The sequence below is a fragment of the Hibiscus syriacus genome, unplaced genomic scaffold, assembly GCF_006381635.1.
Source record: "Hibiscus syriacus cultivar Baekdansim isolate YM2019G1 unplaced genomic scaffold, ASM638163v2 tig00006245_pilon, whole genome shotgun sequence".
Classification (NCBI taxonomy): Eukaryota; Viridiplantae; Streptophyta; class Magnoliopsida; order Malvales; family Malvaceae; genus Hibiscus; species Hibiscus syriacus.
This window is the reverse complement of record NW_024062090.1, coordinates 14790-35237: the sequence shown is the minus strand read 5'-3', so window position 1 is coordinate 35237 and position 20448 is coordinate 14790. Positions and strand designations below refer to the sequence as shown.

At 33.1% G+C, this 20448-nt stretch overlaps 1 protein-coding gene, 1 long non-coding RNA gene, 2 other non-coding genes and 1 pseudogene across 4 annotated transcripts; 2 read left to right on the top strand and 3 right to left on the bottom strand.

Annotated features, from left to right (window-relative positions):
- Positions 1-679: 679 nt before the first annotated feature.
- On the bottom strand, positions 680-16671 carry LOC120200627. The gene is made up of 3 exons (XR_005523577.1): positions 16661-16671; positions 1766-1780; positions 680-808 (listed from the first exon to the last, which is right to left on the bottom strand). It is a non-coding gene; the product is annotated as an uncharacterized LOC120200627 (long non-coding RNA).
- Positions 682-775, bottom strand: LOC120200633. Its single transcript, XR_005523579.1, has one exon. It is a non-coding gene; the product is annotated as a small nucleolar RNA Z101 (small nucleolar RNA).
- LOC120200634 lies at positions 840-927 on the bottom strand. Its single transcript, XR_005523580.1, has one exon. It is a non-coding gene; the product is annotated as a small nucleolar RNA snoR14 (small nucleolar RNA).
- LOC120200626 (ribose-phosphate pyrophosphokinase 1-like) lies at positions 3014-3546 on the top strand. The gene is made up of 3 exons (XM_039201422.1): positions 3014-3035; positions 3122-3203; positions 3326-3546. Exons 1-3 carry the CDS (start codon positions 3020-3022, stop codon positions 3504-3506), a joined length of 279 nt encoding a protein of 92 aa, XP_039057353.1. The 5' UTR covers positions 3014-3019; the 3' UTR covers positions 3507-3546.
- Positions 8030-13689, top strand: LOC120200625 (annotated as a pseudogene).
- Positions 16672-20448: the final 3777 nt, after the last annotated feature.

Below are 20448 nucleotides of genomic sequence, written 5' to 3'. Positions count from 1 at the left end.
ACAATCCTGATATTTATGATACTCGAACTCGAGACTTCAAGAAATAACAACAATTTATTTACCATTAAAATATAAGGCCGGAAAAACACTTGCAATTCACAAAAGTCAAACGCTTTCGTTCGGTCGTGAAATGCCTTGTAAGGACGGACGGGGAAGCAATCGACGGTTAGATAATGTTCAATCTCTTGCATCCAAGGACTTGAATGACGTGCCATCATGGTGTATGAGGCCAGAGGTAATTATTATGAATAAATTACACAATTAGTCATTAAAATTATGGGTTCATGATTAATTTTTTTCAATCTCCATACTAAAAATTATTAATTAATGAATAAATTATGCATTTAGTAAAACTATCAATTTGGATTAAATACTTAGATTTCTAATTTTAACATCTTTAGCTATCATTTTAATACTTAGATTTCTAACTTTAAGATTTTATTTTTATTTTATTTTTGAACTCTATTATTAAAAATTTAACAATTAAAACATATCAAAACTTTTTCAAAGGTAAACTCAAACTACTATCGATTTTTATTAGAAAAAAAGTTTAAAACATATAAACAATTATATAGTTATTTTATAATTTTTGATAATCAGAGACACATTTATCCTCAAACGACCATTTATATGAACTAAAAATCTTAAGACTGAAAGCTTAAATCAATATATGAACTCAAAACAGGGCATCAGTTCTCCAAGGTGATTAAGCATCAAAGATATACTAATTCAGACGCATATTACCCATAAAAATGAGATTCATCACATGCCCACAACACATTTCAGCAAGACAAGTTCAAAACATGAACTATTCTTCTGATAAACAGAAATAAAAAAAAGGGATCAGAACCTGTCGGAACTTCAGTTTAACATCAACATGTTATATCAGTGGATTGACAGACCATTGAATTTCTATCATCACATCCCTTAACTTTTCCTTCCCCCCCCCCCCCAAAAAAGGACCCAGAAAACCCAGTTTAAATGTACAACAAAAATAGGAAAAGATGAGCTCAGAACTTCTTAGAGGGATTGTGCTACCGTAATTGGAGGCTTCTCTGGTACACAGTAATATTCGTCATCGCAAATACTTTCACAACAACAGATTAAAGTTGAAAGACTATAGAGGAACAATAGCCGAAAAGTGTATTTATAGAGGCAAAAAGAAACCCTAGTGACCGCTTAAAAATGGGCGGCGTTTTGGGTTTAATCTTCACATAGTTATAATTTAGGCAAACTGTCATAATGATCACTTTTTGTTTCAGTTTTGTTTAGTTTTGATCATTGATTTTCAAAACGTTACATTTCAGTCATTTATGTTGTTGATTTATTAAATTTTGATCACTTACGTTATCGATTATTATATTTTGGTTACTTTATTGTTAACTCTTTTAGTTTGATGACGTGGAATGTTAGTAAAAAGGATAATTTTTAGTTTGACCCCTAAATTTTATCATTTTGACCTTAAACTTTAGATAAAATATAAATTTGACTTATGAATTCAACCAAAATCTTCTGTCGTCGCCCATAAGTCATCATTGTCACTACCGATCGCCATAGATTGTCGTAGGTTTTGATGAACTTTGGATCCCGAAATTTCTAATATACTCCTTTTATATCATGAACACGAATTTGGTGTTTGTTTCATTAAAAAATGCTCTAAACTCATCAAATTTAACTTAGAACCCTCTCATTTATTGGCTTGTTTAGAAGTTTGTTTATTGGTCGTTTAACGACTCATTTAACGATTGTTTATTAGCTCATTTACTCGGTTCTCACTTTTCTTTTCTTTTTTTACATTTTCAATATTGGTGATGAAATGGACTAAATTGAGTTTAAACTATGAAGTCTAAGGAACTTAAAGATTAGTGGCATAATTTCATCCTTTTTCATTCCAAGAGTGTTGGCTCCCGGACATTAAACGAACATTAAATGAACATGTTTGCAATTTTAGACAAACATGTTCGCGAATGTTAGATGAACATGTTTGCGATTTTAAACAAATATGTTCTCAAACACTGAATCAACGAATAAACAAACATAAAAAAAAATAAACGAGCACATACATGATACTGAATATTTAAATGAACACATAACGAACATGAACACCTTTTAAAAACAAACAAATAAACACGAACACAACTTCATTCGCTCAAACTTAGTTCATTTACACCTTTAACCTCCATTCTCTCATCTCACTCAAATCACAATAGATTCATGCTTAAACAATTATAAAAACTATCACAATAATATATTAATTGTTTTTTTAACAATTTATGGTGATTATAAGATAATATCTCGTTAAATTTTTTTACAACATTAACAACACACATCCTACAAACATCACTGCTCGAACTCTACTTTTATAATATATATCGATAAATTCCTGCTTAAGAAAAAACTAAAATGACACTTCTGAATCTAGTTTCGTCAGGAGCAAAATGACAATATACTTAATGTGCTTTATTCATTCACAAAATACTATATTTTAACATGTGTGTATTTACTATTTATAGCCGTAATATAATTTATTAATAATTAATATAATCATAAAAGTATAATTTAATATTTTAATATTTAAAATTCTGATTAAAAAAATTAAAATTAAATTTTTACCCCTAAATACAAAAGTAACTTGGCCCCTAATACTGGGTGCAATAAATTCTAGCCCAAATAACATAATGGGATTTCCCAAACTGGGTAGCAGAATAAATCCCAATAGACATGTATCAAATAAGGGTTTTTTCCCCTCCCAATAGGCCCATCATGATTTTTTTTTGAAGATAAAGGACTGTCAAAAAATTATTTTGGGATCTACAATATTTTTTACAGTGCTTGAGGAACTCGTTACCTCCGAACGATATTGTTATTATATTCCATGTTTATTATTTAATTAATTTCTACGAAACTTGTCACCTCGAGATGACGAGTTCTTTTAAAATAATATAAATTTTTTTACAGTTATTTGGTTCAAATAGAAAAATGGACAAAAAATCTTTGAAACTCGTCATCTTGAGGTGACATGATCGACACTGCTGGTAAATGAAAGCAATCTGACGATGATGGACATAAACCTGTTCAAAATTAAGTTGATTCTTATAGTGAACATTTTGGGGTTTTATAGGAACGATTGCAAAGGGGGCGGCACTTCTACACCAAGAGGGGGCAAGGGAAGTTTATGCATGCTGTACCCATGCAGTTTTCAGGTTTTAAAAACTTTAATAAGTTTTGGATGAACTTGTAGGTAAAAGCTGGTTTATGGTACTCAACAATGTGAATGATATCATTTGCTGCTTTCTGCTGTTGTTGTGTGTGTTTTTGTTGACAGTCCTCCAGCAATAGAGAGGTTATCAGGTGGACTATTTCAAGAAGTAATCATAACAAACACCCTACCAGTAGCAGAGAAGAATTACTTCCCTCAGCTGACCGTTCTTTCGGTTGAGAATCTGCTGGGTGAAACCATCTGGCCTGTTCACGATGATTGTTCCGTCAGTAGCATTTTTCAGTGACAAATCCCGAGGGTGTTTTTTTTTCTTCCAAATTTATGCAGGTTTTTGCAGATAATGCAATCTAGTCCTTTGCCTTGTGGGACTGGCTGGGCACCAGTGCTGAAAAGAGGCTGTTTTGGATCACATAGGAATAAGCTCTAGTCCAGGGGGGGATGGAGAATCAACACATGAGTCTCATATTTCATTCCTTCTCCTCTCACATCTACATAATCTAGTTTTCTCCTAGTTTTATTTTTAAATTTTTTTTAGCTAAATTTACTAATAGATTTGGAACTTGGACCAACTGCCACCTATAGAGACTGTTTAAAATTTTCTTAATTCAAAGTTATAATTTTTTGCCACTGCATCGGTACTTCTAAAAGTATGTTCTTTAATTTCCTTCAGGTTATTAGTTCGAGAAATTTTAAGCTTGTCCTGACTACAACCACCATGATCTTCATCATCCTTAGCTACTTACCAGCTTCATCGTTAGTGCTTATCACTACATTTGTTCTGGAGTTCATTTTGATCCTTCTCTCTATCACCTATCCAAAGTATTTCGGTTTACTAATTTTTAACTTATCTTCGTCTTAAGCCTTTGTACACTTGGAAATTTCTTTCAAAAAGTACAATTAATAACGATCTATTTATGATGGAAGAAAGTTTTAAAGAACTCAACGTAAACTGCATTTTAACAAATACACTTGGACCAGTTCTCGAAAAACAGGGGATATAACAATACATTAACTACGATACCAAATTGTTTCCATTTTGGTCCTTAATACCAAAATAAATCAAGGACCTAAATTGCATATATCTGGACTTGGAATTTGATACGATAATTTATGCGTACCATTGGATTTACTTTTATAATGGTGTTTAATTGAACCCATTATCTGACTTCGACGGTTAAAGAGTGTTCTTCTTAAAGATTATAGGTTCGAATAAATATGTCTGCATGATGTATGTAAATTATCTATGATTAAAAGGATTATGAACAAGTACTTCTTTATATTCACTACAAACTATTATAAAAAAGAATGGTTGTTTAATTGAGTATCCTATCATACATTTTCCTTAGGTTTTTTCCTTCTCAACCGTGCTACTCACTCCTTTTTATCTTTGTTTAGCCAGCAGCGACTTACATTTTCCTTTAAGTTTTTTCCTTTTCATATTTGTTTAGTCGACATCGACACTAGTTTTTGTGCTGATTGTCAACCGTCGATATTCTTCATTTTTTGTTAATTTTCTTATATTATATTTTTAATTTCCCCTTGATTTTTGATTTTTAATAACTTTATTTTTATGATATGTTTTTATATGTTTCTTTGACATGTTTCCCGTCTTTTTTATCGATGTTTGGTCATTTTTTTTGTTATATCTCTTTCTCGAGATTAGATTTGACAACATCTCAATTGATAAAATATCACTTATTTAATATCTTGATGATCTTTTATGCTTTAAACACTTAAATTGGATTATTGTATGCATTTGTGTTCGTAGATAATTTTTTAGCATTGTTCAACTCTAACATGTGGTTTGTTGGTTATCTTTCAATAATTTTGATCCATTTATGATTCATTTGTCCATACAATCAAATCTTAAGCGACTCTTAAGAGTCTATCTTAAGGGACTAGGGAGAATTGCAAAATTTTGTGAATTTTTAACACTTAGGTGACTTTATCTTAAGCGTATAAATTATTGGCACGGATGATATCTAAAACTCTCCATAAACAGATCAACACTCAGAAGTTGAGATTTATTCTATTACCATAACGGAAGAATTAATGAAAGGCATTACAGCATCATCAGCATGGTATAAATAGGCTCAAATCAGCAAATTTAGGCTCAACTGCCATTAACTATTTACAACATTCAAAAGGACAAGCAGCCAAACCAATCGAAAGAGAAACGTCGATTTCGATCGACCTCACCTCATTACGTGGGCACAGCTTTGATAGCTTTCTGCAATTCAATCTCCATCTCGCTCATCTTGCTCCCATTCTTCATTGCTTCTCTTCCACCATTGTATTCAGCACTACTTTTCTTGCTCCTCCACTGCTCGAAGTCGGTCGAATTCTTCACCGAAGGCGTGGAGGCCATCCGCCGTAGACCCTCATTTTCCCTACTAGCTTTCCTAGCTGAAACCTCATGTCTCACATCATCTATGTACTGCTTCATTTCCCTGTTCTCATTCTCCAACCTCTCCAAATCTCTCCTCATCCACGAATGCACACCTTTAAGCATTTCGAACTCGTCTTCGTTACTCGCAACGCTCTTGTTTTTCTCTTCATTAACCTCATCAAGCTTTTCGATCCCAATCTTGTTTATTGTCAAATAAGGCATTTTTGACACCACGTTCGAAGGCAAGTTCACGGTCCACCTTAGGTTCACCGCAGCCTTTTTTGTCACAGGAAACATTGTGCTTGCTCTAACAGCGGTTCCACCAAAAATCCCAGCTTTCTTGTCATCTTTCTTCAGCAATGGCCCATCGTTCCCATAGCCAAACTGAGGGGTTTCACGCCCATCATCAGCTACGTTAAGAGGTTCCAATTTCAAATCTTGCCAACCCGAATCCGAAGGTGAAGCGGATTGTCCCGAAACCGAGAGATGAGATCCAGAATCTGATTCAAGGCTAGGTTTCGACGACGTGACCTTGTGGAGAGAAAAGTTGCCAAATTGAGGCTTGAAATGGAGAGAGAAAGAGGGAATCAGGGTTCCGGGGTTAACAGATGAAAGAGAGAAGTGAGCAGAGAAGACAAGAGGGGAGTCTTTGGGTGATCCGAAGAGACCAAGACCAGATTTCAGAGAAAGAGAGAAAGGGAAGGTGGAGGAAGGGGAATTAGAGGGAGCGTAAGAGAGTTTGAGACAAGGGCCGGAAGGGAAATTTGTGCAGAGAGAAAAGGAGGTGTTTTGAGAGGATTTGCTGCTGTTTTCGGCGGTGGCGGTGGCGGTGGTGGTGGTGGTGGTGAGGCTAGAAACGAAGGGGTGGCTAAATATGGAGATGGGAACTCTGGCTTTCAACACAGGGTTCGTCTCATCTTCAAGCTTGAATGATAGCTTCATTTTCTGTTGGTTGTAGGAGAGAAGAGTGAAGTGCAGAGAGGGGGAGGGCTAATCCTATGCGTAAGGCGAAACCTGTGAATTAGATTGGTTTGGGATTTTGGCAAAACGAGATTGTAGTAGTAGCCTCATCTGCCAAGGAACGACTCCACCGCTCCATTCATCATTCCAATGTCCCCCACAAAAAAGGGACAAAGAGGATCGTGTCAAATATACTTTAATTGCTCCCTTCAACGGGGTAAATAGCATCCACTAATTAGTCTCCGTGATAAAAAATTTAATATTAAATGATTTAAAGTTATTTTTTAAATAAATATTATCTTATCTGTACGTATATTAGATGTAAATAAATAAATTTTTAGGAAAAATTATATCTTTAGTTTCTAAACTATCGGCTTTAATCTATTTTAATACTTAAACTTTCATTTTTTTTCAAAATCATAAATAAAATTTAGTTTTTATTTTATTTTAGTATTATGTTCAAAATTTAACGTTAAATTTTGAAAATAATTGAAAGTTTAGGTATTAAAACGGGTCAAAACTGATAGCTTAGGTACTACATGCGTTAAGTTTTTAGCGTCGAGGTACTAAAATGAAACAAAAACTAAACGTTAGAAATAATTTAATTTTTTTTTAAAGTTTAAGTATTAAAATATGCCAAAACTGATAGTTCAAGTATTAATTGTGCACTTTACCCTAATTTTTACCTACTAAAGTTTTGTTTGTCTTTGTTTATTTATTTTTAAAAGTATATATATTTAATTTGTGTTTGTTTAAATTTTTTGTATTGTGTTCATGTTATTTATCTGCTTTTGAAGATATTTGTATTTGTTTTTAAGTGTTCAAGTTGGTGCAAGCTGCCTTTGTATGACATTGATTTCGGGTGGGGAAAGCCGCTATGGGTTGTCAGCGTAAACAGATTGGTGAACAACACAATTGCCTTGGCAGACACACATTCCCGTGATGGAATTGAAGCTTTAGTCACTTTGGATGAAGAAGAAATGGCCCTGTTTGAACAAAATGAACTACTCCTCAAATATGCTATTGCCAATTTAAGTATTTATGCTTTCTGCAATTCAAATTATAGTTGTCGTCTGTGATTTTGTTCCTTTTGTTTTACCTTTTACAATGGTTTGAGCAGATAATGGTGTACTTCTTTCTTGAGCAAAGTAAGACGTTTTTTATCGTTGAATTTTTAGAGTTAGACTAATTTTTTATTTTTTTTGATTAGTGGTGATCATAAAGTAGTATATGTTCAGAATTTTTCTTAATCACTGACAACGAGTGCACTCTGCAGACACAATTGTCCGAACCCAAAACCTTATTGGACAAGTTCAACCATTTATGTATTTTACCCTAATACTAATACTAATACTAGCATTGAAGAGTATAATTACAACCGCTTCGTAGGAGATTAATTACATGAGTTGCCTAGCCTGGGAATTCAGATCGATACAAACTATGGTTGCAGGTAGCTTATAAGAGGAGTGAGCAGCTGTCTGTCGTCCAGCTAATACATAGAGAGCGCATGAGAAACAAAACCCAAAACCCAGCAAAAAGATATTAATTCCGTAATAATGAAATTATACTTGGATTTATTGGCTTTGATTCTTGCTCTTCTGCTTGGGATCTATGTTTTCCTGTCTGGTTTTCTGAAGAAAATAAATGAATGGCGCCATGTTAGCAGCTTGGGAGAGAAGAAACATTCTCTTCCTTCAGGCGATATGGGATGGCTTATCATCGGCAACATGCGGTCTTTCCTCAAAGCTTTCAGATCCAACGACCCTGACACTTTCATCTACGACTTCGTTCAAAGGTCTTTCCTCTTTCCCTTTCTTTATTCAGAACCACAATGGTCTTATTTTAATCACAATCTGAAACCCTTTTTTCTTCTTTTGGAAACACTACAGGTACGGCCGAATGGGTGTTTACAAGACCTACTTATTTGGAAGTCCAAGCATCATAGTTTCTATTCCAGAAACCTGTAGGAAAGTGTTTGCAGATGATGAGCAATTCAAACTCGGTTATCCAATTTCCACGAAGCAACTAACTGGGAAAAAATCGTTTCACAGCATCCCAAATTCAGAACACAAGCGTCTTCGCAGGCTAACGACGGCATCGATCGACGGCCATGAGGCACAGTCCATGTATATTGGATACATTGAGGAGATGGTGGTTAAATCCTTGGAGGAATGGTCCACCATGAAAGAGCCGATTGAGCTGTTGAACGAGATAAGGAAGTTTACTTTCAAGGTGATTGCACACATCTTCGTTGGCTCCAGTGCTGAATCAATTATGGGATCAGTTGAGGAGCTTTATACTGATTTGAACCATGGGATGAAATCTGCTGCTATTAATTTTCCTTGCTTTGCTTTCCACAAAGCTCTCAAGGTAAATATTTCTTCACAATAAGCAACAACACTCTACAGGCTTATCTGCATGAATAATTTGCCTCTCATCCCATTATTTGGTGCAATTAAGTTGAGGAGATAGATGTAAGTAACAGGGATTGATCATTGATGCCTTGATGTATCGGTGCAACATCAATTAACTTAACACCATATGAGTGTTTGCCAGCCATTATTAATTAAATGTAAAGGAAATGGTCGAGAATTCCAATATAGATAGACTCAAAAAGAGGAAGATACCTACGACGGCTCTCAATGGACAATTAATATAATAGAGTTTAAATTATAGGGTAAACTACATTGCAAGTAACTGATGCTTTCATCTTGGTCATCAAATTTTTAAAATCTACATTGAATCAACAAATTTTAAATTCGCTTTCATTGCGTCTTTATCACTAGCTACAGTTAGAAAATACTGATTTCAAGTATTTTTCCCCTTAAACTCTAATTTTTCAAATTAGCAATAATTACAAAAATTGAGTTTTCGTTGAACATAGTGATCATCGATCAATTTTAATAGTGGAAAGGTTTCGTTTGAACATAAGATTAGTATAGTTTGATTTTAAAAATTGATTTTCCCTCAATTACTGTGTTTAATTACCGTAAAAGTATTTGATAAATGTAAAACCAATTTCAGTTAACGTTAAATAAACCCCTTTAACCCGTAAAATAATTTACCATAAAAAATGGGGAATTCATTTTACGAACCAACTGCCTCCCATTTTTCTTTCCCTTTAATCTCCTTCATTCTCCAATCAACTATCACCATCTCTTCTCACCAACAACTAAATCAGCAGATTTTTCCAGCAAAATCAAGGGAGGAACTCTAGGATTTCAAGGTAATATTTCGAATCCCTAATGCTCTTCCTCCTCTTTTGCTTTTCTCTTTGATTTCCAAGGGTAAATCTCTTTAAAGGTACCAATCGCACTGTCATTTTTCCTCTGTATGTGGTGATTGATTCAGTAACCACCGAGGTCGACATTTCATCTGGGTTCTTTTTGATTCTTAAAACCCATTTTTATTACGATTTATAGTTTCCTGCTTATGAATTTTCTGTCTTTTTCGTTGTTTACTGGTATCCATATGCTTTCCAGATTACCATTTAAGAGGTCGAACTCAGCTTTTAGAGTCTAAACCATTTCCAGATTACCATTCGCCGGATTCTTCTCGCTCGCAAAGCGGAGTCCGATTGTTATCGCCGACTTGTAAGTTCCGTGTTTCTGTTAATTCTATTCTGTTTATGGGTACGTTCAGTTATGTGGATCTATGTTTTGATTGTTTGACAGCTTGATTTTGAGCTACTAGTATTCCATTTTTATCTGCTTTTTTAGCTTGATTCCGGTGATTCTGTTTATGGGTACGTTCAGTTATGTGGATCTATTCAGTTAATTGAGTCCATATTTCTTGGCTTTTAACTCTGTTTACTAGTACTTTTTCTACCGGATTTAGGTTATAGAAATACCCAGAATCTGCTAGAAATTGTTGTTACATGCAAAAACCTCTCCCAACAACACATTGCATTTTGAGGTTGTTGCTGTGGTATTGACACCGCAGCAGGGGACACGAAGTCCCTGAACAGCCCCCAAATGACCATCTTTTACATTTTTGGTCTCGTTAATTTTCAGGCCATCTCCTTTCAGTGTCACATGTTCCTCGGTCACAGAACCATTTGAAATTATCTTGTTATCATCATGTAGCTGATGATTCAGTTCTCTTAACCCTTTTTCTCCCTTGCTATCAACATTCATCTGGACACTTACCTGTAAACCAGAAAAGAAAAAGACTGATAACAGTACACATTGTCTTGCACTGAAACAGTGAAAATCTTCAAATTCACAAAACAAATAGAATATAATTTGTCTCCAAGAAGCCAAACCTCTAAAAATGCACACAGATCAACCTAAAACATGAGAAAATCACAAAGGTTCACCATAATTAAAAGTAAAATAAATCACGGTCCAAAGCCTAAAATCGTGGATCACTTCCCCATTTTCTTTTGAAAGACTGATAATTGGTGTTGTGATCAATATCCTTTAGACTAGAAAATTCCGCTTGTAAAAATCTAAAGTTTTTAGTTTCAAAGCAATATTTTCAACATATGCAACAAAAAATGACACTGAAAGTGATATACATTATGGGATGATGGAAAAACAAAATAGAAGAAGGGAAAAAAGAGATGAGCATCATAAAAATGAACCAAATAAAGCATCTGATGTTAATGTTGTTATCTATAGGAAATACGAAATAATGAACCGTAGTCGCTTTGCTAGTTACTTATGGCAAAAAATATTTCAAACACTTCAACTCCTTAATAAATCTAAATTAAAATAAAAAGTTGAATTTTTTTCGATATGATAAACAATCACATCATCTTAAAACGAAACTATGTTAATCTTTTATCTAAACGTATCATTTCCACCCTTGAAAGCTTTTTCATTCATTAAAAAATTGGCCTTGATGATGACAAGAAGTTTGGAATCCCAATGTTCTTCTGGAGAAAAATATTTTAATGAGTCACATCAATATTTTTAAACGACAACAAATAAAAGTGACCATAATGAAAGAGAATAAAATATATAGTGATTATAATAAAAGTTTTAAAAGTTTGATGACCAAAGTAAAAAATGTCATAAGTGTTTAATGACCACTAGTGTAATTTTCCGTTAATTAGTTAGGGTCCTAAAATGTTATTAGGCATTCAAAAGTTAATTCATGCTTTCCATAAATTTCTTAATCAATATTATACAAATTGTTTTTAATGTTTAGTGTTTTTAATTATGAGTTTAAAAGTGTACGATTTTATGATAATTAAATATTATTATAAACTATTATAAGGTAACTATATAACCATGACTATTTAATTATATGTTAAAATTCTTAATTATTAATTTTTTTCAATCAAACCATCTATCGTTAACATTTAAAAAAAACTAATATGATAATTTAAAATATTATTATAATTACATAGTTAATATTTATTACTTGCATTAATCTTTAACAAAAGTACCATACAAATTTGTAAGATTTGTTGTTAATTCCATTTCGGAATCATAGGTACAATAAACGATCCACTTCCCTTGTTTACTTGATATATTATATTGTTAATGATATTATTTAAAGTTTAAAGCAATTTTATAACATCATCTTATTAAAGTCATAGTAATAAATGATCATTTGTTGATCGAAATTGACGAATAAACAGGCAAGGAAAATGTTGATTAAGATCCTGCGGGAAGTCCTTGATGAGAGGAGAGTGAAGAGTGAAGTTATTGAGCCGAATGTAAAGAGGAATGATTGATCTACTGATGGAAATCGAAGACGAGAATGGCCACAAATTACCCGATGGGATATAATCGATTTACTGCTCATGTTCTAGTTAGCTGGACACGAAAGCTCAGCGCATGTGGCTATGTGGGCAATCCTTTATCTTCATAACCATCCACAAACACTGAAGGATGGACAAGGTTGGATTTATTGTAGCTTTCATTTCCATTTTTCTGTTGTTAAGTATAAAGTAATGGAACGTTGAACTCAGCGGTAAAAGAGAGTGTTGTTCTCGCTAGAGATCTCGAGTTTGAGCAGCTGTGTTTGCAGGGTGCGTGATTTGTCAATGACGAAGAAAAACTTTGAACGGATACCTTAATCACACTTATTTTAATGAATTTATCACCGATTTTTCAAGAAGAGCAAGAAGAGATCTTGAAGAAGAGACAAAGTGCGGGGAAGGGTTTGACTCTAAAAGATGCAAGACAAATGAATTATCTTCAAAAGGTAACGTGTGTGATACGTCATTGTTGGCTTGTTTGTTGCACAAGGAACATGTCCTTTTGTCTCAAATGTCAGTGATTTTAAATTTTAGGTAATTGATGAGACAATGAGAAGGGCAAGTGTCTCTTTCTGCAACTTCTGGGAGGCAAAAGTTGATATTAACATCAATGGTTAGATATTAAATCCGTCTAATTTCCCAAATCAACTCAACACTCTTCATTAACCTTGATCTCGCTTGGTGATATCCAATGTTTCCAGGTTATTTGATACCAAAAGGTTGGATGGTTGTGCTTTGGAATAGAGGTGTTCACATGGACCCTAAGTTTATCCGAACCCAAAAGAATTACTCCCTGAAAGATGGGAGGTAAGTTTTTTTTATTAATCTGGGACAAATATAAGACAATATCTATTAAAAGATAACTTTCAACCTTTTGACACTAAACGCTTACAACTCTGACATCTATATTGCACGAACTCGGGTCCTTTAAAGGAATAACAATAATTCTTTTAACATAGGGTCAGTTGATTTACTTGCCTAACATTAACCTTATTTCCTGCTAAAACAATCCCATAATACTTTACTTGCATTGCATGCAGAACCACAAACCCAGGCCAGGATCATTCCTTCCCTTTGGAGCAAGAAGCAGGATTTGCCCCAGAGCTGATCTGGCCAAGATTGAGATCTTCATTTTCCTTCATTATTTTTTACTTAACTACACCTGAGTCGGCTTTCATTAACCCAAGCTTGATTCTTCTTTCTTTTTTTCTCATTTGATTGCTTTGATTAATTTGTAGGCTTGAACAAATCAATCCAGGAGGACCCGATGTGTATTTGCCTCTCCCAAGGCCTGTGGGCAACTGTCTGGCAAAAGTCGTGAAGATCGAATGATGGACCACTACGCGAACGATCTTCATGTTTATCTTATTTTCCTCCAGTTCTGCTTAACTGAGCTCTACTACCAGTCTTCTGTTAGGAAAATATCCAGCCTGCCGTGTTGTAATATATATAAATATCAAGCCTTCTGTTCAACCCTTGTATCAATTTGAGTAGACCGAAGACTTTCTATTACTATAAGCTAATATTATATCAGCAGGGATGTCAAATGGGCGGGCGGCTGTGGAGATCTCTTCCACCATCTCTATATCCACTATTTACTTGGGTATCCATCATTCATTCTATACTCGTTTTGTACTCATCCATACCCATCAATTTAAGATATGAGAAAGGACTATATTCAATTCTAAAAATTTTATACTCTAGCATTTGGTTAAATTATAACTCATGTTCTATAAAATCTTAAGATTTACATACTAATCTATGAAATTATATCAAAATTCATAATAATCCAAAATTTATATGGTGTGTAGTCAATGGGCGGGCAAATGCATGGCAAATGGATGTGGGGCCGGTAAGGTCTCAAACCCATCACCTATCTAATACCCACGATAGGTGTGACTTTTTACATCCACATCCACCGCTAAATTTATACTCATCTTCGGCCCAATTAGAATAGTTACAATGCGAATTCCACATAATTGTACCGTAAATCACCCTAATTATATGTTACTGATTTAAAGTAAGTGGATACTGCCTTCAAAAATTTCCATGTTTGAAATAAATTCAAGTTGAAGGGAAAATTGGAGTTAATTGCATATGATCCAAATAATAACCATCATTTTAAATTAATCTTTAAACTTTTAAATATTTCATTTTCATCCTTAAACTACGACTCTCATTCTAAAATAGTCGTTAAACTTTTGTATATTCTAATTACATCCCTAAACTATAACCCTCTTTCTATTCCCCCAAATTTTTGAATATTCTAATTTCATCATCAAATTAATCTAAATATGTAATTAGCTTCAATCATAGTTTAACTTAAATTTTGTCTTTTTCAAACATATAATAATATAATTTGATCTAACGATTTTATTAACAAAGAATATAATTAGTATATACATATAGTTCAGGACATTGAGATTATAAAGTGTAAGTGGACGAAGATCATACATGATAAAAGTAAAATTAAAGGTCCAAATTAGATGAGCGAACTCATACACAAAAGAAAATAGAAAAGGTGTGTAAGAGGGGGAAAAAAGAGTGAGAACATTACAAAGAAACACATCACCTATTTGGGTGATGATCGTGTACGTGATGGGCTTACCTTCCCCCCAGGCCCAATAAGGAGATCAAAATCAAGGCAATTCAAGTTCAGATTGAACATGGTACAAAAAATTTGTACAGAAACTCTAGTCATGGTCTAGCTTATTTGAAGGTGAAATCTTGAATATTCAAGACTCCAAATTGTGCATGAACTCATGCTTTGAAACTAAACCTATTTGGGTTATATTTACAAGCTTAGAGGATCCAAATGCTGATGAAAATGGACCACATATTCAATCAACAAAGGCTAGTTGAAATGATATCCGGCTCAACATACAATGTACGTGGTTTAAAAGAAACTATCTATATCAAAAGTAGACATGTTTGATACTTGGATGTTCTATCTTACAGTCGTAAACGGGACGACATAGATCGTGAGTTATTTGAAATTAACTCGGTTAAATTTTGATAAATATTCTACTCGAGTTTTTAACAAGTTGAAACAACCTACTTAATATTCGACTCGAAAAGCTCGTAAAAAAATAATATATTAAAATTTTATTTTAAAATAATTAACTTATTAATAATATTAACATTTATGTGTTTATTTTTTTATAAAAATACAGTATGATATTCTCATGTACTTAAGGTTCATGTTTGAGTTTGAGTTTAAACTTCAACCGAGTTAAGTTTCAGATTTTTTTCTATTTCGAGCTTCAGTTCATAGTTTCGAGTTCGAGTCAAGCTTGAAAATTTTAGGCTCACGAGTTTTCAAGTTGAGCCGAGCTCCATTTTATAGTTCTCGGGTCGAGTTGAACTCAGCAATATTCGAGCTCGACTCGGCTCGTTTATAGCCTTAGTCTATCCAGCTCAAGCCACAATTGAGCGTAAGGTTTTTCTCCTCCGCTGAGTTTGGTACATGTTTTTAAATTTGAGTTGAGTCTCGTCACATTATAAAAATATAAAGAAATATACATGCATTGTATATGATTATAAAAAATTATTTAAATTAAAATTAAATAATATCATAATACTATAAATATTTGTAATTAAATTTAAATTAAAAAACCAATAATTCGATTTCACTCGAATTTTATAAAGCGGATCCAACTCAAAACATATTTAAATTCAAATTTTTAATATGAACCGATGACACTAATCGACGTGCATAAATGTTTATCAACGAGAGTCGCAAAATTAAACCCAATTCCATGAGAGGAAGTATCTTTATTTTACACTCATCTCTTCCACCAATACCGACACACCGAGCACCTTTTTTTTCTTTCTTTTAGTCAATAATCTAAATGAGACCAGACCAGTTCCTGTCTTCTAGATCTCACCAAACCATCCAGTCTTGTTCCAATTTAAATTTTAGTTTGTCTTATTTTGAAAACTGCACACCAACATTTGATCAACTTAATGTAAACACTTGATTAAATTAGACCAGTTCAACATCAATTTTTTTTATTTGTAATGTTACATTTATTCAGTCACGTCCATGAATTATTTAAGCCTGTTTATGAGTAATTACCCAGCAAATTACAGAATTTAATCTTATATTAACAAAATGTAAACAAATGTCCTTTCTTGGATGAATGAAACTTGGACTAAGAAAACAAATGTATATATATAATTATATATCCGTTATGGAATATTGTTGAGATAAGAATAATAATAATCCAACCACCCGAGAGTGCAATAATTTAAGAGAATGAAGAGGCTGCAGTCCAACACATATTCCACGAGACTTCATATTTAGCTTTTTATTCAACTAAAACTCGTTGAAAATTATTTCCAAGGAATCTATCGATTAAAAAACATTTTTTAATACTTACTGAAAAATAATCTAAATCTTGAGTTTCAATGTTTTGGATGAGAAAATAGTAGGAAAGTTTTGGAAGACAAAACAAACAGATCAAGAAATCTTGTAAAAGAAAAATAATAAGGGTAAATTACAAATTTGATAACTCTCTCTTCTATTTCACTCAATGTAATTTAAATCTTCAATTTCTTCACTAAACTTAATACGTTGGGTTTTTTTGGTCATTCGACCGTTAAGTGGTTAACGGTGTTAACATGATCTATCATATAGATGCAAAATGACATCGTTTTGGTAAAAAAAAAACAACGACGTTTTTAACGCCGTTAACTATTTAACAGAGGAGTGACCAAAATAGGAGACAGAGTAAAGTTCAGTGACCAAAAAATCAAATGTATTAAGTTCAGTGAGGAAATTGAAAACTTTTAAGTTTTGGTGCGCAAAATAAGAGAGAGAGTAAAGTTCAGTAATGAAATTTGTAATTTACCCTAATAATAATAAAAATAAAATTATAATTTAATTCATTTAAGTGTTGGATTTAGAACATGTCATACTAACCTTTCGACATTAAATACTCACACCCTTAATATATATGGTGCTCGAACCTGAATCATTAAAAAATAACAATAATTAATTTATCACAAAGGTAATTTGATTCGTGCAATATCATAAATTTAAACATATATATATATACACGTGTGTGTCTTGTATTTGTCTTAAATCTAAAGGCATGCATACAGAAAGCAAGGAGAATATTGGGGCACTCAAAAAAGAATTTAGTGAAGTTGATTAGAATGAAAAGAACAATGCACAACGATCAACAAACTGATGAACGGAAAATTAAATGCGAACCGGAAAATTAAATGCGAGTAAAGCGGTTCGTTTAGTAAACCCAAATTTAGTTCATATTTGACTTTCAAGCTTCAGTCAATAAAATATCTTGAATACGTGTGGAGTGATGGCTAAGAAAGTATGGTATGTATCTATATAAAGTCAACCTAATTAAAGCAGGGTAGACTATTGATTTAGTTATCCAATTATCTCTTTGATTCCATTTGAGTCACATAACTATCATTTTTTTTAAAATCATACATAAAGTTATGTTTTAATCACCTAATGTTAAAAAACTAAAAAATATCACATCAAAAATTATGTTTATCTTTTACTTATGGGTAACGAAAACAGAACTAAAATATAACGTGATGTATGATTTTTTTTAAAAATAGTTGGATGACTAAAACAAAACCAAATTTATAGTCGGGTGACTAGATACATATTTTACCCATTAAAGTATGAAATGTTTTTTTGAATTAATCGTTGATATCTGATCTATTAACCAATTAATCTAGACAGAGTTTTGCAGAGGCCCATTACGGGGTAATCCTCCCAACCTAGTTTGCTCTATGGGCAAACTTTAGGATTCAAACCCTTAACATTGCTTAAGGAATCTAGTGTCTCGTCTCACTAGATGTAGCGTAATATAAGTGCTTCACAATTGGTGCAAGTGTACACGTCACAAATTATAGAATAGAAAAGTTATCGTCTCCACAGGGATTGGTGTAACTCTATATTCTAACTTATCGTACTATAAAAAGGAATAAATCGGTAATATTAGGAGTATTAATAAACAAATAAAAAATAAGCAAGTAAATAAAAGTATACTGAGATTGAATAAGAGAATATGACGGGTTATCGTGATTAGTGGTGTGATAACTATCTGGAAAGTATGAGTAGTTGATTGTCGAGGAAACTCAATTGCCTTGACAACTGAAAATATTTCAATTGTCGTAGCTACTGAGTTTCCTCCTTCAAAACAAAGTGTTTTTCAATGTCTTCTTGTTATTCCTAACTTCAAAGGACTGATCAATTATGCATGCCTTGGTGATAAATCCCCGTGTTAACCATGGGTGGACAACAACTGATCTTGCACACCTTTTAGCCGTTGAAATCCGAATCTTATCCCTAAAATAAATTAGCCTTAACCAAAGTTCATTCAAATGAAGACCATGCTCATTCGTTTATTAAATCTAACTCTCCTGATATTAGATAAATGGAGAAACTCTCGAGATCTTCTCCCAATTCACTTGAAATCAATTAAAGAACCAAGAATGAGCAAGCTTTGAATTAAAAAGATAATCAAGAACTTAAATAAATTCAAGAGTTTTCACAACCATAAAATCCCAACAACCTTAGCCAAATAGATTTAGTTCATGGCTGGGTTTAGACAGAACATAATGAAGAAAATTATAAACATAAATTGAAAATAAAGAAAACATAAAAAGCCTAGTAAGAATCTCTCTCCCTCCCCAGCGTGCCTCATCTTTGCTTCTTGGTTCCCTATTTATAGGAGACGAGTCAACCCAATTAATTCTTGTTGAAGAAGAATTTTAGTTGGAATAAAAGAGTAATTCATTCTATTTTATCTTTATATTTATCTTTAAACAAGACTTCTTCTCCTCTTTAATTTTTGTGTGAAAATCCAAACTTCTAGGCTTTATCCCTTGTTTTGTGGAGTTTGACTTAAATGAGGTGAATTTATCCAGTCAACATTATCATGCACAAATTAACAGACACCAACATTATCTTTTCCACAAAATCAACCACAATGCAATATCAAACTTAACGATGAAGAAAAATATGAAATAAAATGAAAGACTAATAATGTAACTATACTGAACCTAAATCTAACAATAATTATGGATAAATGGGTAGAAAATATAGTAATTTTATACGCTTAACACATCCCCAATAATAATGATTAGCATCATGTCGGAAATGCTTATTCCCTTGATGAGTAAGTCCATGACGTAAAATACCACAAACTAGAAAATTTACTAAATCAATATACCATGGTGTTGCCGTGGCAACTAACACCTCCTCATTCGGGAATGTGTCATGGATCTCCAATGAATCATCCTTTCTATTGCTTCCCTCCAACCTTGACAAGTGATCAACAACTTGGTTTTTTGATCCTTTCCTGTCCTTAATCTCAATGTAAAATTCTTGCAAAAGTAATATCCAATGAATTAAACGAGGTTTGGCATCTTTCTTAACAAATAAGTACTTAATTGTTGAATAGTCAGTATAGACAATTACCTTTGTACCAATCAAATAGGAACATAACTTGTTAAAGGCAAAAACTACTGCTAGTAATTCATTTTCCGTTATGGTGTAATTTAATTGAGCATCATTAAGGGTTTTACTAGCGTAGTATATCACATAATTTTTTTACCTTTCTGTTGACGTAAGACTGCTCATACTGCAAACTTGCTAGAATGAAACATGATTCAAAAGGCATTTATCAATTAGGTGGAACGATAATGAGTGTTGTGGCAAATTGTTTCTTCAAAGTTTCAAAGACCGAGACATGTGATTCATCAATATTAAAGACTTTATCATGTTCAAGCAAATTAGACAAGGGATTAGAGATCTTAGAAAAATTAGGAATAAACCTTCTATAAAAACATGCATGTTCGAGAAAACTTTGGATTCCTTTGATTGAAGTGGGTGGCGATAATCTTTCAATTACATCCACCTTAGATCTATCTACTTCGATTCCACCTTAGATCTATCTACTTCGATTCTCTTAGATGATATTTTGTGGCCGAGAACGATTCCCTCATCTACCACAAAGTGGTATTTCTCTCAGTTTAATACTAGGTCAGATTCTTCACATCGTATTAATATCTTTTCCAAATTGTTGAGGCAATTGTCAAAATTGTCTCTGAAAATTGAAAAGTCGTCCAAGAAGATTTCAAGATAGTCTTCCACCATGTCAGAAAATATCGCTATCACGCATC